This window comes from Diceros bicornis, chromosome 34 (assembly GCF_020826845.1).
Source record: "Diceros bicornis minor isolate mBicDic1 chromosome 34, mDicBic1.mat.cur, whole genome shotgun sequence".
In the NCBI taxonomy this organism is placed as follows: domain Eukaryota; kingdom Metazoa; phylum Chordata; class Mammalia; order Perissodactyla; family Rhinocerotidae; genus Diceros; species Diceros bicornis.
In genome coordinates, this window is record NC_080773.1 from 24,242,837 (window position 1) to 24,257,662 (window position 14,826).

Here is a 14,826-nt window from a genome sequence, read left to right on the forward strand (position 1 = left end):
CAGGGGGCGCGCGAGGGCGGGCGAGGCGCCGCGGGGGACCGCGGAGGCTGGAGTGGGGACCCCGCACCGAGCACCCAGGGCCTCGGGAGGGTGAGGTCCTCTTCCCCACGTGGCACGACAATGGGGCCGTGACTCAGAAGCCCCGCCCGGAGGTGAAGATGCTGCAGGGAGGCCAGCGCTGGGCACCTGACTCCCCCAGGGCGAGGGTGCTGCGGCCCGGATTCCTGGGTCCTTGAGGAGACGGTCTGGCGGCCCAGACTCCTGGGTCTGAGGGAGGAGGGGCTGGGGGAGGAGGGGCCGGGGGCCCGGACTCCTGGCTCTCCTGCTAGGCTGTGGAAATGCAGGTGTCTGTCATGAAGCAGCTTTATTTTGAGCAGAGGCAAACGGGAGCCCCAACAACTCACCCCTTAGTGCCCACAAAAGCAGTCACAGCGCCTGCCGGGTCCCTCTCCATGGCCCTGACGGTCCCCAGCAGGTGTGTCCCCACCGATTTCCAGGTCCTCATTATCCAGCTCTGCTCCCCAGACTGGGTTCTCGCCTCTCCTGGGCCACGCTCAGTTGACCCAGAGCTCCTGAGTCCAGTGGGTGCAGGAAGCCTAGGGCCTCTCTGTTTTCCCCCTACACGACTCCAGCACGGGGGCCACCAGCCAGACCTGTCCTTTGGGAAGTTCTGGCCCGGCCGGAATAGGAACAGTGCGCCGTCCTGGGATCCCAGCTAGTCTAGACTTTGTGTCCGTTTTCTAGACTGTGACACTGGGGTCTAGAGCTTGCCCAAGTTCTAGAACAGTGCAAAGAAATTCCTTCCGCTTCCCAGACCCTGAGGCCAGAAGCCTCGTCCAAGGCACAGCCGTGAGGCAGGGGGCTTCAGGGTGACAGTCGTCCAGCTCTCCTCGGATCGGCCAGCTCAATCCGGTCAGGGTCGCCCCCTGGCCCCCGCCCAGGGGCCCCAGTCTGACTGCCGGACGCCTCTGGGTTCTGGGAATTTGGATGCAGCATCCTCCCCAAACCTCCTGCGGGTCGGGGACAGATAGTGGAGGCGGCGGGCGGAGATGAGGGGCAGGGGGCCGCCCCAGGGCTGGGACCAGGCCAGCGGACGGGAGTCTGTTTCACCCCAGGGGCTCCCTGCAGCACCCCGCTGCCTCATCAGGGCCTTGGCTGGGGTGTCCTTGGGGCCCCAGGACTTCTTGATCTGTGGAGGGAAAGAGAGGGAGGTGAGAGGAGGCTCCTGGGGGCCCAGAGACAGGGGACAGAGAGGAGGGTGAAAGAGGATGGAGGAGGAGGTGAGGGAGAAGGAAGGAGAGGAGGAGGAGGTGAGGGAGGTAGGGAGGAGAGGAGGTGAGAGAAGGCTCCCAGTGGCTGAGTCCAGGGGAAGGAGGAGGGCGGAGGTGGGAAGGAAGAAGGTAAAGGAGGAGGAAGCATGAGATGAGGGAGAAGGCGAGAAAGGAGGCAGGTGAGGGAAGTGGGGTGAGACAATCTGAGGGGAGGTGAGAAGGCCTCTGAGCCTCCAGAACCACAGGAGGGAAGTGAGCGGGGAGGGCTGGGACCCCCAGCCCTACAGAGCAGGGGAGGAGCTGTGTCCCCTGCAGCTTTGCAGCTGGGGAGAAACAGGAAGCAGCTGGCAGCTGCCTGGGGGGAGCAAATATTTGCCAAGGGAGGTGATGCTGGGTGAGGGCGGCCGGGGACCAGGTGAGGCGAGGACCTTGCCCCTGCCCTGCCCATCCCCCTCCTCCCCTTCAGTGACGGGACTGGGGAGGCAATTCCTGGGACATTTCTCTCTCACCCTTGGGATGGGCCTCTAGCTCCCACTCAGCAGATGGAGAAACTGAGGCTGAGAGGGGGCACAGCTCACAGAGGGATGTACCCCAAGTCTGCCTGCATCCCGGGCACATCCACGTGCTTCTCCTACATGGCTCTGCTCTTACCCTCTCGACAGCCCACTTTACAGTTGAGGACACCGAGGCCATGCCGGGGTCTCCCAGAGAACTGGGACGGTTCTATTGGAACCCCAGTGTCTAACAGCTGGGGGGAGGGGCGGAGACCCCTCGGAGCTCCCCTAAACCCCTCGCCAACACCCCGGTGACACACGAATCCAGGAAGCCAGCAAGCAGAGCCTTTAAAAGCCCGGCCTGAGAGGCAACCAGGGTTGCCAATCCCTCCCTGGTACCTCAGTTTCCCCATCTGTCAAATGGGCAGGTGGAGCGCTGTAATAACATCCACCACACAGAGTTGTGGCAAAGGTTAAATTTAACCACTTCCGTCAAAGCACTTGCTGCGGGGCCTGGTGCCTGGCAAGGCGCCCTCAAAAGATCGTTGTTTTGACCTTGGGCAAGTTGCTTAACCTTTCTGAGCCGCGGCTTCCCCATCGGTAGAAACGAGCATGGTGAGTATTGCTTCACTGACTTAGATGAGGATGTCGTGAAATAAATAAAGATAAATTCCACAGGGGAATTTATTGTAATGATGATTATTCTATTTCATTCCACCCTCACTGACTCCTCTTCCTGACCACACTACTGAGAATGGGGACCATTCCTTGCCCATTTGCTAGATGAGAACACTGAGGCTCAGAGAAGGCGAATCTCCACCCTGCCCCCCAGCCCTCACATTGGCCTATCATGTCGGGATCCCCACCCAGGGCTCACGGGGTCTCTGCCCTGTGCCCCCCAGCACTCCCCTGCCTGGCACACAGTAGGGCTACAGGAAATGGACGATGCAATTACGAACTCAGGTGAGCAGCATTGCTTCCCCCTCCTGGCCTGGGCCAGGGACATAGTAGGCCTTCAGAAAACACTTCCTGCTCTGAGTGTTCACTGCAGGGACGCTGCCGCCCCACTGTGTGACCTTGGGCGAGCGCCTTCCCCTTTCTGGGCCTCGGCTGCGTCCATCCTCTTCCGGCTATTCTGTTCCCTCTCAGGCCAGCCACCAGGTCTCACCTCATTATCGCCGTCACTGGAGCCCGACAGCTGGGACAGGCGACTCAGGTCCCACAGGGAGCGGCTGGGCCGGGCCGGGGGGCCGCTGGGGGTCCGGGCACGCTGTACGCTCCTCAGGATGTCGCTAAGCGCCGGCCCCACGACAGCCGGGGCCTCCTGCCTGTCCCCCTCCGAGACGCGGCAGGCGGCCAGACGTTGGGCCAGCGGGCCAGCAGGCAGCGGGGCCAACACGGGGGCCACGGAGCGGCGGCGGGCCACGTGGTGTGAGCTGTGGACCAGTGGCAGCTTCCCCAGGGCGCCGACACAGGGGCTCGGGGTGGGCGCAGGCGGGAGCGGCCAGGAGGCCGCGTACAGTGTCCGGAACTCGCGGCTGAAGGCGTCGGCGATCTCGCCGGTGAGCAGGGTCACCAGACCACGGTGCAGGCGTGAGTCGCTCCACGTGAAGCTGGGAGGCATGGAGTGAGGGCTCAGGAAGCTCCAGAGGCCCAGCCTGGCCCCCATCACCAGTCCCTAACCTGGTCCCAGGGCAGGCTGTGTGACCTCAGGCAAGTCCTGCAACCTCTCTGGCCTCAACATCCCCCTCTGTGGGATAGGAACCATCAAAGTACCTACCCCAAAGGGTAGGTAAAGCCGGGTCTCCCGTGGACAACATGAGTTAAGACACTTCCATTATCACCTGGAATCAGACTTGAGTTTAAACCTGGGCTCTGCCCTGGCCTCACCAAGGGAGGCCTCAGTTTCCCCCTCTAGAAAGAAACAGGATTTGCTTTCTGACATCCACAGGGGCTGCTTGCAGACTCAGCTGCTTCCTATCATGACTGCCACTTATTAAGCACTTGCTATGTGCCTGCTCCGTGCCTCAGTTTCCTCGCTAAAATGTAGGAAGATTCGAATGAGAGAACACGGGTCGAGCTCCCCACATGGTGCCCAGACCGTGCGAGCTGTGGAGAGCAGTGCCCTTAGGATTCCTCTTGTCACATTGGTTATTTAAAGCATCTACCACTGGTCTTGCATACAGCAGGCGCTCAGTAAATGCCCTCTTGGGAATTAAATGAGCCTGGGCTCTAATCCTGGCTCAGGGGACCTTGGACATGTTGCTTTCCCTTCCCCAGCCTCGGTCTGCCCATCTGAAAGGCGGGCTCACCATGGGCTGTGTGTCTTGCGCCCCAGCGGACACCGCGCCCGGCCCAGAGCAGAGTGGACACATTGGTGGCTGGGATGGCGAGTGTTGGTCTAAGCATCCTTACCTTGGTGGGTGACAGTGTCCTTGCTCCCTGGCAGGTCGGTGGGCCAGCCTGCCCCTCAGATTGTGACACCCCTCCCCCCACCTATGACCTCAGCCCTGGAGCAGCCAGTGGGAACCCTGAGGGGTCTGTGAGGTCACCCCATTCCGCTCCACAAAGACTTGTCCGGCAGCAGCCGCTGGCTCGTCTCTGTCCTGGGGAAGCTTCTGAGACCCGAGGACTCAAGAGCTGTGGTCACGACGGAGCTCCTGAGAGGGACGCCGAGCGTCGGGAACCGAGGACACTCCAAGTGTGGACCCTGGGAGGCCAGAACCAGGGACAAAAGCCTTGCCGGCGTGAGGAACATCATTCAGCAGTTCCGGGAGGCCCAAGAAGCCCACGGCCTGGCTCGGGCACCGTCACCACCGCCAGGCCACCATGGTCCTCGGCTGGCTGCTGCTTCTGGTGATGGCTCTGCCCCCGGGCACGACGGGCGCCAAGGACTGTGTCTTCTGTGAGATCACCGACTCCTCGAGCTGCCCCGGCACCCACATGCACTGCGGGGACGACGAGGACTGCTACACGGGCCACGGGGTGGCCCCGGGCGTCGGCCCCATCATCAACAAAGGCTGTGTGCAGACCACTTCTTGCGGCAAGGAGCAGCCCGTCAGCTACATGGGCGTCACCTACAGCCTCGTCACCAACTGCTGCTACGGTCAGCTGTGTAACGAGGCCCCCAGCCCCACAGGCGGCCGGACGGCGGGGGCCCCCACCAGCCTGGCGCTGGGCACACTGCTGCTGCTCCGACATTTGCTGTGACCTACGTGGAGGGCAGGGCCTGGGACTGGTCTCCCGGTTCCCTGCTCCCCGTGCCCCCTGCCTCCACCCCCTTCCCCCATTAAACGGCCAGAGGCCCTGGACAACCTCTTGTGGCCCTGGCTTCATCCATTCTAGGGCCGTGCACCGGGAGCCCGGTGCTCGGCACAGCATCCTCAGTGGTGGGGAACCATGCTCCGTGGCTTTGACTGCGCTACTGAATTTCATTGGTTCTAACACGCATATCTTTTCACATTTTATCAGGATGCTCCTTTTCCTCGGTGGCCCCTTAGAGTCAATGAAATATGGTAAATAATAATAATAAACAACAGCTGATGTTTATGAAGCACTTCTTATGTTATATGCCAGGCACCGTTATTTCACTGAATCCTCAAGCAAAGCTGGGAAGGTTGGTTCTCTTCAAAACATCCCAGGCTCCATGCTGGCGGTTCTCAGAGTGTGGTCCCCGGACCAGCAGCATCCGGGGAACTTGCTAGAATGCCAATTCTCGGGCCCCATCCCAGGCCGGCTGAATGGGGCTAGGGCCCCAGGAATCTGTTTTAACAAATCTTCCAGGTGATTCTGATACACACTTGAGGCTGAAAGCCACTCGTCTAGGGCACCAGTTCTCAGCTGGGCACTTCTGCCCCTCAGGAGACACCTGGTGATGTCTGGACACGTTTTTGGTTGTCATGATCGGGGAAGGCGGATGCTCCCGACATCTACTAGGTAGAGGCTAGAGATTCAGTTCAGCCTCCTACAATGCCCAGGGAAGCCCCCACCACACAGAATCACCTGGACCCCAATGGGAGTGGCACCTCTGTCGAGAAACCTCACTCTAGGGGCACTAACCATATCACCCCCGCTGTGGAGAGGGGAAAACTGAGGCACAGAGAGGTGAAGTCAGTTGCCCAAAGTCATACAGCTAGTAACTGGCAGAGCTAGGAGTTGAACCCGGCCATCTGGCCCAGAGTCCACTCGCTTCCCCCTGCGTGCTACGACCCTATGAGATAGGTGCTGTGCTTTCCAGATAGGGAAACTGAGGTTCAGAGCAAGGGAGGCACCAGCTCAGTGTCACAGAGCTAACAAGTTGGGGAGCCAGGATCCAGGGTCAGTCGGACCCCAAAGAGAGCAGAGAAGGGACATGAGCTGGTCTAAGGGATGTCTGCAAACCAGCTTTTTTTTTTTTTTTTTTTTTGGTGAGGAAGATTAGCCGTGGGCTAACCTCCATGCCCATCTTCCTCTACTTTATATGGGACACCACCACAGCACAGCTTGATAAGGGGTGCGTAGGTCCGCCCTGGGATCCAAACCTGCGAACCCCGGGCAGCCAAAGTGGAGCGTGCGAACTTAACAACTACGCCACCAGGCCAGCCCCTAGCTCTTATTTTTTTTTTACAGATGCTCAGAGAGATGGAGGGACTCATGCAAGCAGAGCCAGGACTGCAATCCAGGTAACTCCTGGATTGAAACTCCCACACACAAACTGTGGGCCCAGTTTTCCAGGTGAGGAAACACAGGTCAGAGAGATGCAGACTCACCCCAGGCCACCCAACAGGCCGGTGGCAGGACCAGTGCCGTCACTGGGCAGGCCTGGCCCCAAGCCCATACCCATTCTGCCTCACAATCCCTCCTCTCCTGGGCAGGGTGTTTATACCCATTTCACAGATGAGGACTGAGGGTCGGAAAGCGGAGTCAAGTCCTCTCTGCGCATGCTGAGGGAGAGGTGGGACAGGACCCCGGGGGGTGTGGGGAGAGGGAAGCCGCACCTGTAGGATCCTGAGATGACCTTGTCGCCGTCCAGCAGCACAAACTTCTCCCGCACGTGGCCGCTCACGTGCCGACGCCAGCGGCTCTGGAAACTGCAGCCCCACACGACGCGGATGTCCAGGTTCTGGGGTGGGAGGGCACACCCTGGCTCAAGCCGACCCGACAGACCTCCGCTCAGTGCTGAGGGCTTGGCGGTCCCCCCAGGCTCGTCCTACCTGGGTGGCCTATAACTCCGTAGAAGGGTCTGCCCCAGCTCCCCCGTGTCCCCCAGTGCCATGGGCATCAGATCTCAGGGGTCCCTCTCCGCTAGCATCAACCTCAATGACCCAGGACCCCTTGGAAAGCTCTGCCCCCATGGACCCCAGCACCTGGGGAATGAGGACTCAGGGGTCCCTACCTCAGTGGCCCAGGGGTTCACCCCCAGCTGCTGAGCCAGCGTCAAGAAGGCAGGCAGCTGCTGGCGGTCCAGGAGCAGGTAGACGGGCACCCAGCGGCGTGTGGCGGTGTCCACCAGGTCCGAAAGCAGGTCTGGGTCAGTGAAGACGTCCATGACCACGGCCACCAGCTGGGGGGCGGGGAGAGGGGCTGCGGATGGAGCCTGGGGCTCAGGGGGACACTCAGAGGGTGGGGCCCTTGGGGATGGGTGCTCTGGGGGCTGGGGGTTTAAGGCCTGGACCGCTTGGGATGTTCAGGGGGGCTGAGGGGGAGACCCCCCAGACACACGCTACATGCAAATGAGGAAAAGGCAGCCGTTTGTGGAGACCCCGCCTCTAACTGCTGGAAAACTGTCATCATAAGTCACATGTCTGCAGTGGTGAACAGTGTCCCCTGAGCTGTGACACTGCATGGCAGCCCTGCTCCAGGGGTCAGTGGGCTGGATACCCTCGCAGCACACTGTAGGCAACCACACACTGGGTCCTCGGGCGCCCCGGGTGCCAGGGGTGGGAGGGCTGACCCCCTGGGCCCCCAGGGCCAGCTCTGGGGACTGGGGGTGCCGAGGGCCTGTGTCTTACAGACAGAAAAAGGTGGTGGTGAGGAACCCCGACTCACCAGCCAGACAGCCCTGGTTCAAATCCCCGCTTGGCCACTTACAGGGAAGAGACTTAACCTCCCGTGACAGTTTCCCCATCTCCTCAGTGGGCATCCGTCCCAATCTCACAGGGGCCCTCATGAGGATTACCCGTGTTAACCCATGTAAAGCAGTTACTGTGGGAGCTGGCAGACACAAAACCTATTAAATAAAGAACGGGCTATCCAGGGGGCTGCAGGGAGACATCCGGGCCCTCCCTGGGGGAAGGACAGAGACACCCACCCTGGGGGGGGGGTGGAGCAGATGACTCAGACCAGGGGAGTCATGGTTAGGTCCAAGGGGCATGGACGCCTAAGGGCACCCAGGTCCTGGGGAGTGGGTGGGGAACCCCATATCTAAGAGGAAGAGGAGAAGTTCTGGGGGTGTGGACTCCCAGGTCCCAGAACTGGCATGTGGGGCTGTCTGGGTCTGGGGAATGGACACCAGGCCCCCAAGGCCCCCACCTTGCGGGCAGCCTGGATTTCCTCGCGCACCAGCTGCTTGAGGGGCGGGTGGCCCTCGCCAGGAGGCTGGGTGTACAGCCGTGCCCGGGTGATACCCTTCCAGGTCAGGTCCTCCGGCCAGCCCAGCCGCAGCGTGGGCACCGGCTCCTCTGACTGTCCAGGCCAGTAGGTCAGGCTGCCTGAGGCCCCATCAGCGGCGGTGGCTCCCTCTGCTGTCCTGCCGGGCTCCTGCTTGGCTGCTGTCCAGTCCTCAGCTGCCGCGGCCAGGCCCCGGAGCTCATCCCCACTCAGGAAGGGCCGCAGCCCCTCGCGCTGCACACAGGCCTCGAAGGCCTCTGCACCCTGGCTCAGCAGAGCCTCAAGTGCCAGCCGCTGGCCCTCAGAATACAGGCAGCCAGGGCTGGCCTCGGTCAGGGTCAGCCCCCCGGCCCCCGAGTCCACTTCCTCCAGAGCTGCCAGCTGGGAGGCCGCCATTGGGACGCTCAGGTGGGAGGACCGTGGGGCTGGGTGTCCGAGGGTTTGGCCGTCTCTGGGGGACTGACCACCTGGGGGTCTCCAGACAGGCAGACTCTATGTGGCCATGCAAGTCTTCCAGAATAGCCCTGAGAAAGTCCAAATGGTGCCCTGCAATGTCCTTGGCTCACCGTCCTATCAGACTGGCCAAATGACTGACCACCAAATGTGTGGCACTGCTCAGACCCACAACCCACCAGCCTCCAGCCACCACCGTGAGTGGCTGGCCATCGGCCCTTCCCGCCAGCTGTCTCTGATGCTCTGACTGACCCCACGACTGGCCCTGTGTGTTGGTCAGGCTGACCACCTGACACCGTCCCCAACTCTGTGACCCATCAGCTGCTCATCTCCCCCCCACACGACAACCTCCAGCCCACTGGCCACACGATGCCCCAACCGACCCTTCAGGTGGCTCAGGCTTGGTCAGGCTGACCACCCACCTGAGAAGGCCAAAGGTCCAGCTGACTCCCCGACCATCTCCAGGCAACAGGTTGTCTGCCTGTCTCCAACCACCCAAATGTCCTAAATAAAGGCAGAGTGGGCTGCCTGTATGCCCTTGGCCAATAGCACGTCTAAGTGACTATCTTTGGCTGTCTCTTCAACTGTCTGGAAGACACTGATTCCAACTGACTATCTCAGTATCCGCCTGCCCAGTGGAACACCCAGCTGACTCACCAGCTCTCACTGGCTGACCATCTTGGGCACCTCCTGTCTCAGCCTAGGAAGAATGCACTCCGGCCCTAAGCCTGGGCATCACTCTCCCCCAGCCGGGGTACTAGGGCAGTGTCCTCTGTGGATTGAAGACCCTGCTCCCCGGGCCTTCACGCCAGCTCAGGCTGCTGCAGTGGAGGATGTGCTGTACAGAAGTTTCCACTACTATGGAACCGGCCCATGATCTTGACAGCACTTCTAGCTTGAGGACCCGACGAACTGGCCGCCGTTCCTCCGACTGGCTGCCCCTGCCTGTGCCCTGGGCCACAGAGTTGTCTCGGGCTGCCCTCTGATCTATGCTGCTCCCTGGCCAAGCTGCCCAAGTCTGGGTTTCTGCCTGAATCCCACTATTTCCTGCTAGCTGGCAGCCCACTTTCTCCTGGACAGGCCTGCTCTATGTTGTGTCCTGTCTCCCTCTTAAGCTGCCCCTTTGAGGTTCCTGACCCAACCTCTGGACTGTGGACCCCTGATCCCTGCAAACCAGCAGCCCCTCCTTCCAGCCCCAGCAGCCAGGCGGCTCCCTTCCTGCAGACCACAGCGACAAGCCCTGCAAAGAGAAGAGGAATAAAACCAGGTCTCCCTCTCCCTCCCATGCCCCAAGGTGGCCAGATTTCCATACCCTTCTCCTCTTTGTCTTGCCTTTTCTGAGGAATCAGAACAGGGAAACGGAGACCTCCTGCTTTTATTTCCGCGGTTCTTCTGGCCGTCTTGCCTCATTCATCAGGCTTCAGCCTGGGATATGGGAAACCCAGCCCCTTGTGTCAACACAGGGGGAGGGCCGACGCAGGTCGCTGGGGAGGCCCGGGTTGCGGGGCCCGGGACACAGGAAGGTCCCAGTCCTGGAAGCACCAAGTCACTGGGCTGCTCGCCCAGGGGCCAGCAGCCCACCAGACTCAGGCTTCGGAGCAGGGAGAGTGCCTCACCAGTTCCCACGCACCACCCTCCCCCACAGCGGCCCCACCCAAGGTCCCTAGCGCCGGGCAGATCCGGGAGGGGAGCGTGGGTCCTTTAATAGCGGCGGGTGTGACTGCTCCGAGGAAGCAGGTGCAGAAAAACCCGACACCTGGTTCTTGGGGGAAAAGGCGGGGCTTCGACCGTAGGGGGCTGCAAGGTCCAACAGGTGCAACGAGGTCCAGGTCCAGAGGTCCAGGTCCAGCCGCCGAGGGCGCGCCCCACGAGGGCGGAGACCTGGAGCCCTCAGGCTCCGACCCGGCAGAGGGAGGGGCTCATCCCCCACTCAAGGAGATGGGATCGGCCCGGAACTGAACCGAAACGAAAGGCGTTCTCACTGCAGGCTCCAATCCCCTCCCTCCCCCGTCCACCATCCCCTAATAACACACAGAGAGCAGTCAGCATCCAAAATCTTTTTAATAACGAGGGAGAATCTGGGGTTAGTTTTTGTAGCCGCGGCTGGCCCGTCGGCCTCTGGCGCGCTCGAACTTCCGGCCCTTGGAGCGCACGTAGGGTCTGCGGGAAGAGAAGGGTGAAGAGTGAACTTCCTTACAGAAGGAGCCAGGGACAGGGGCTGCTCGCACCCCGGGGACCTCGGAGCAGAGCCATGTGTGCTCTAACAGAGCGCCGGGGGTGACATCAGGCCGGCTGCTGGAAAAGCCTGGCAGTGCAGGAGGCGAAGACGCCAGCAGTGGCTGCTGCAGCGCCTGCACCAGGCCGCGGAGGGCGTCAATCAGAAACCCAGGCTCCACCTGGGACCTGGGACACACGGGCTCAGGCCTGGCAACAGCCCTGAAGGGCCTGCATTTGTTAACGCTGGCTGCGCAGGGAGCTCGAGCCCGAGGAATCACAGCTTTAAGCTGACTCTCGAAGCCAAAGTGGGTAAGATGGGGCGGGGAAGTCCAGGGAGGCCTGAGGCTGGACTAGAGGGAGACACAGCAGCAGCTGGAGGCACGGTAGGGCCTAGACCTGCAGGGGGAGGGTCCAGGACAGAGAGCAGGGCTGCGGATACTCACTTGGTGTGGCTGTGCGGGGTTCCCGGGGCCTTGCCGAAATGCCTGTACACCTCTCTGCCCTTGCGAGGACCTGGGGAAGGGAGGGAAGGGGGGGATCAGGCAGGGACCCAGCACCCAGACCTCCGGCAAGGAGCCGCTCTCCAGGGCTGAGGCTGATTGGGGGCGGGGGTCCCTGACCTCCCAGACCTGGGGAAGTAAAGGCTGCAGGAGGCACACAGCTCACGCCAGACACCTCCCACACACTGGGCCCCCAATCCCTGCAGCGGCGGAAGCCACTACACATCACACACCAGAGAGCAGGACGGTGCCACAGCCCTTCGGGGAGTCCAGGGCCAGCTGGTCGAAGGTGAGGATCTTGCCCCCCGCCTTGAGGATGCGGCTCCGGGCACGACTGCTCACACGCAGGGCACACACCTGGAGGAGAGACGACAGGTGCGGTCAGAACCCCCTGCATGGCCACCCAGGGGTTGCTGGGACTTACTATCCACTGTCCTGGCCCAGCAGAGGTGTCCCAGCTGCCTGCTCGGCATGATCACCACCACCACCACCAATCCGAGGGAGCTTCCTGAGTTCATAAGAGCTGTTCTTACCACCTTACTTCTAGAAACCCCTTTAAGACCCCAACAACCTGAAATTATATGTGTAAGGAAACTGAGGCTAGAGATCCAAGACTTTGTCCAGAGGTGACAAAATGGCAGAGAAACTTAGATCTGAACCCAGGCTGCCTGTTCAAGAGCCAGCACCGCCAACAGGGCCCCAGAAGGGGCTTGCGCAGGGACACTAACCATCAATAATACCAATGACAATCCCCTTTCGATCCTAAAAGCCACCTGGACAGGTGTGATGCCGCCTCACCCGGCGGGGGGGAGACTGAGGGTGCATCGCCAGCCTGAGAGCACCACAGCAGAGCAGGGCTGAGCCCGGTCTGCAGGACTCCACCAGAAGCCTGTGCTCCGGAGCCCCTGCCCACTCACCTTCAGTTTGGGCACCTCCTGGACACGCACGTCATCGGTTATAGTCCCCACAACCACAGCTGTTTTGTTTTCCCGGCCAGGCAGCTTCATCTTCCGGATCTTTGTGGGGAGGAGAGATGCACATCAACAAAGTCCCTTCTGGGGTTTAAATCCAATCCCACTGCGTCAGGCATCCCGAGGAACAAGAGCTGTGCCCCTTAGGGCTAAACCCAGCCATGCCACACCTCTCCAACTTGCACAGGCCTCATCTTAGGTCTAGCCTGGGAAAATCTCCCGATTGTTCAACACATCTCTCCTACAGACGGCTTTTGACGTCTAGGGTGGGTGTTATATGACCTGAAGCCACTACGACCACCCCTCCACCTCACAATGGGAAGGAAAACGAGGCCAAGAGACCAAGCCAGTGGAACAGCCCTGCTCTTCAGCTACAAGCTGAGGACTCTACGCCCACCACCAGGTAAGGGGAACTAGCCAACAGCCAGGCTCCAAGCCCGCCCACCCTCCCAGAGCCCAGCTCCAGACACGATCCAGCCGCTCCCCAGGTTGGCTATGCGCCCCATGAGCCCCTCACCATCCGGGAAAGGGACAGGGGGGGCCGATTGGTGCGACTCATGAATAACCTCTTCAGCACTACTTGGTTGAAGGTGGAGTTGGTTCGTCTGGCCAGAAACCTGTACAGCTGGAGGGGACGGGGAAAGGAAGAATGAGAACCTGAGAAACGCACTCTCCCCCTGCCCCCCAACTTTCTAATGAAGGGGCAAAGAGACGACGGTGTGGGCTAGCAGGGTTTCGATGGCTTTCCCCCATCCCACTGAGCTCCAGGGAGAGCCGCCCAGGGCCCTCCTGGCAGGGACCCAGGAAAGCCCCTCCCCACCCCCTAAGCGTATACAGCCCAGAGGCTGAACACAGGGAACTTCCAGAAGCTCAGGGCCAGAACCAGAGATGCGAGCCTGCCCTGCAGGCCCCTGGGAGAAGCCCAGGCTCTGGAATAGAGGCTGTGGAAGCTGCAGTTCTGGGGTGGCCCCAGCCTCACCTTGACCAACAGTCTTAGGTAGATGTCCTGGCTCTTGGGCTCCTTGCGCCGAACCTTTCGGTCCTTGTTGTGGCGGATGTCGACCCCCTGTGGGGTGAAGGGGAGACCACGGACCCAACTGTAATCTGGCAGATTCCCCACCCCATCTACGTTCTCAATTATTAATTATCTCCGGGCCCACCACTGGGAGACCTCTTGGCAAGTCACTTAAATCCTCTGGGTCTCAAATGACCACTGTGTAAGAAAGAGCTAGTTCCAAATGCAGAGCTTTCAACACATGGCATGCAACGCCTTGAAACGCATTAACTCAATAAAACGTCTTAATTCTTTAAGTTGCTATTTTTCAACAATATAAGTATTATTCAAGTTCCCCAAACTTGCTCCCACACATAGACGGTGACAAAAAACGTTTCAACAAGGGCAGGCTCTAAGTAATGATAATGGCAACGAACTTTCATCTAGAAATTACTCTGGACAGAACCAATACTAGAACGACCTTTCCCGCACTATCTCCTTGAATTCAACAACCTCACGAGGCAGTTGTCCGCTTTAGCGCGAAGAAAATTGAGGGAAGCCCATGATTTCAACTACACACCCCCTGCCTGCTTTCCTGAGATATTCCTAAACTATCTTATGAATTGCAAACAACTACTTAATCATTAATAGCTCCTATTTATCCTTAACGTATGCAAGAACCCGTGAAGAATACTTCCCGTGACTTCTTTCTCCCCAAACTCAGATATGAGACAGAATGTATGTGGCCCAGACGGCGAGATGAAGCAACTGGGGCGCAGGCCGGGAAAGCAAGATCACAGGTGGGCAAGGGAGCTGAGACGCGAACGGAGAGCTGCCTGGCCCCCAAATCCGGACAACGGACGCTCGACACCCCCAGAACCCAACTTTCCAGGCTGGGGAGTGACAGGTCCGGGTAGAGGCAGCAAAGAGGTTAAGAGTGGCTGTGGGACCAGCGCCGGGGTCTGAATCCCGGGTCCGCCACTTCCTGGCACTGTGAGCCCGGTCATATCACTTAACCTCCTTGTACCTGAATTTTCAATGGGAGCTATAACAGAAAAGTACAGGACGGGCCGGAGGCTGATATGACCGACACATCCCTGGTCTTCGGGCCCCCGCAAACAGCTCCCCACCGCGGCAGTCGCCTCCTTCGGACACCCCCGGAACCCCTGCCTCCCCCTGGCACATCCCCAGCCCAAGACCGCGGCGGATGGCGGCGGATGGCCGAGCCCCGAAAGCGGCACAGCGCGCTCACCATGATGGCGCCGCCTGCTCAGCCAGGTCCGGAAAGAAAGCAACGATTCGGGGTGGGCGGGGAAAGCCTGCCGCCAGTGGCGCCTA

At 60.4% G+C, this 14,826-nt stretch overlaps 3 protein-coding genes across 4 annotated transcripts; 1 reads left to right on the top strand and 2 right to left on the bottom strand.

Annotated features, from left to right (window-relative positions):
• Positions 1 to 311: 311 nt before the first annotated feature.
• Positions 312 to 10,629, bottom strand: FAM83E (family with sequence similarity 83 member E). Its single transcript, XM_058529749.1, has 5 exons — positions 8,276 to 10,629; positions 7,140 to 7,307; positions 6,742 to 6,866; positions 2,934 to 3,378; positions 312 to 1,189 (listed from the first exon to the last, which is right to left on the bottom strand). Exons 1-5 carry the CDS (start codon positions 8,747 to 8,749, stop codon positions 914 to 916), a joined length of 1,488 nt encoding a protein of 495 aa, XP_058385732.1. The 5' UTR covers positions 8,750 to 10,629; the 3' UTR covers positions 312 to 913.
• SPACA4 (sperm acrosome associated 4) lies at positions 4,595 to 4,975 on the top strand. The gene has a single exon (XM_058529748.1). The coding sequence runs from the start codon at positions 4,595 to 4,597 to the stop codon at positions 4,973 to 4,975; it is 381 nt and encodes a 126-aa protein (XP_058385731.1).
• A 219-nt stretch (positions 10,630 to 10,848) lies between the features above and the next one.
• RPL18 (ribosomal protein L18) lies at positions 10,849 to 14,762 on the bottom strand. Of its 2 annotated transcripts, none has more exons than XM_058529764.1 (7): positions 14,741 to 14,762; positions 13,474 to 13,560; positions 13,012 to 13,119; positions 12,441 to 12,539; positions 11,757 to 11,880; positions 11,467 to 11,536; positions 10,849 to 10,966 (listed from the first exon to the last, which is right to left on the bottom strand). In XM_058529764.1, the coding sequence occupies exons 1-7, from the start codon at positions 14,741 to 14,743 to the stop codon at positions 10,891 to 10,893; spliced, it is 567 nt and encodes a 188-aa protein (XP_058385747.1). In that variant the 5' UTR covers positions 14,744 to 14,762; the 3' UTR covers positions 10,849 to 10,890. The 2 variants fall into 2 exon arrangements, with proteins under 2 accessions (XP_058385747.1, XP_058385746.1); XM_058529763.1 differs by lacking the exon at positions 14,741 to 14,762 and adding an exon at positions 13,926 to 13,946.
• Positions 14,763 to 14,826: the final 64 nt, after the last annotated feature.

Bases quoted from the DNA above. Each gene is read 5' to 3' on its own strand.
- SPACA4 (XM_058529748.1), top strand. From the start codon at position 4,595: ATGGTCCTCGGCTGGCTGCTGCTTCTGGTGATGGCTCTGCCCCCGGGC.
- FAM83E (XM_058529749.1), bottom strand. From the start codon at position 8,749: ATGGCGGCCTCCCAGCTGGCAGCTCTGGAGGAAGTGGACTCGGGGGCC. The intron at 7,308-8,275 runs GTGGGGGCCTTG...CCCGCCCCCCAG, and splicing joins AAATCCAGGCTGCCCGCAAG to CTGGTGGCCGTGGTCATGGA. The intron at 1,190-2,933 runs GTGAGACCTGGT...TTCCCTCCACAG, and splicing joins CCAGTGACGGCGATAATGAG to ATCAAGAAGTCCTGGGGCCC.
- RPL18 (XM_058529763.1), bottom strand. The intron at 11,881-12,440 runs GTGAGTGGGCAG...TCTCTCCTCCAG, and splicing joins AGGAGGTGCCCAAACTGAAG to GTGTGTGCCCTGCGTGTGAG. The intron at 10,967-11,466 runs GTGAGTATCCGC...CTCTTCCCGCAG, and splicing joins ACCCCGCACAGCCACACCAA to ACCCTACGTGCGCTCCAAGG.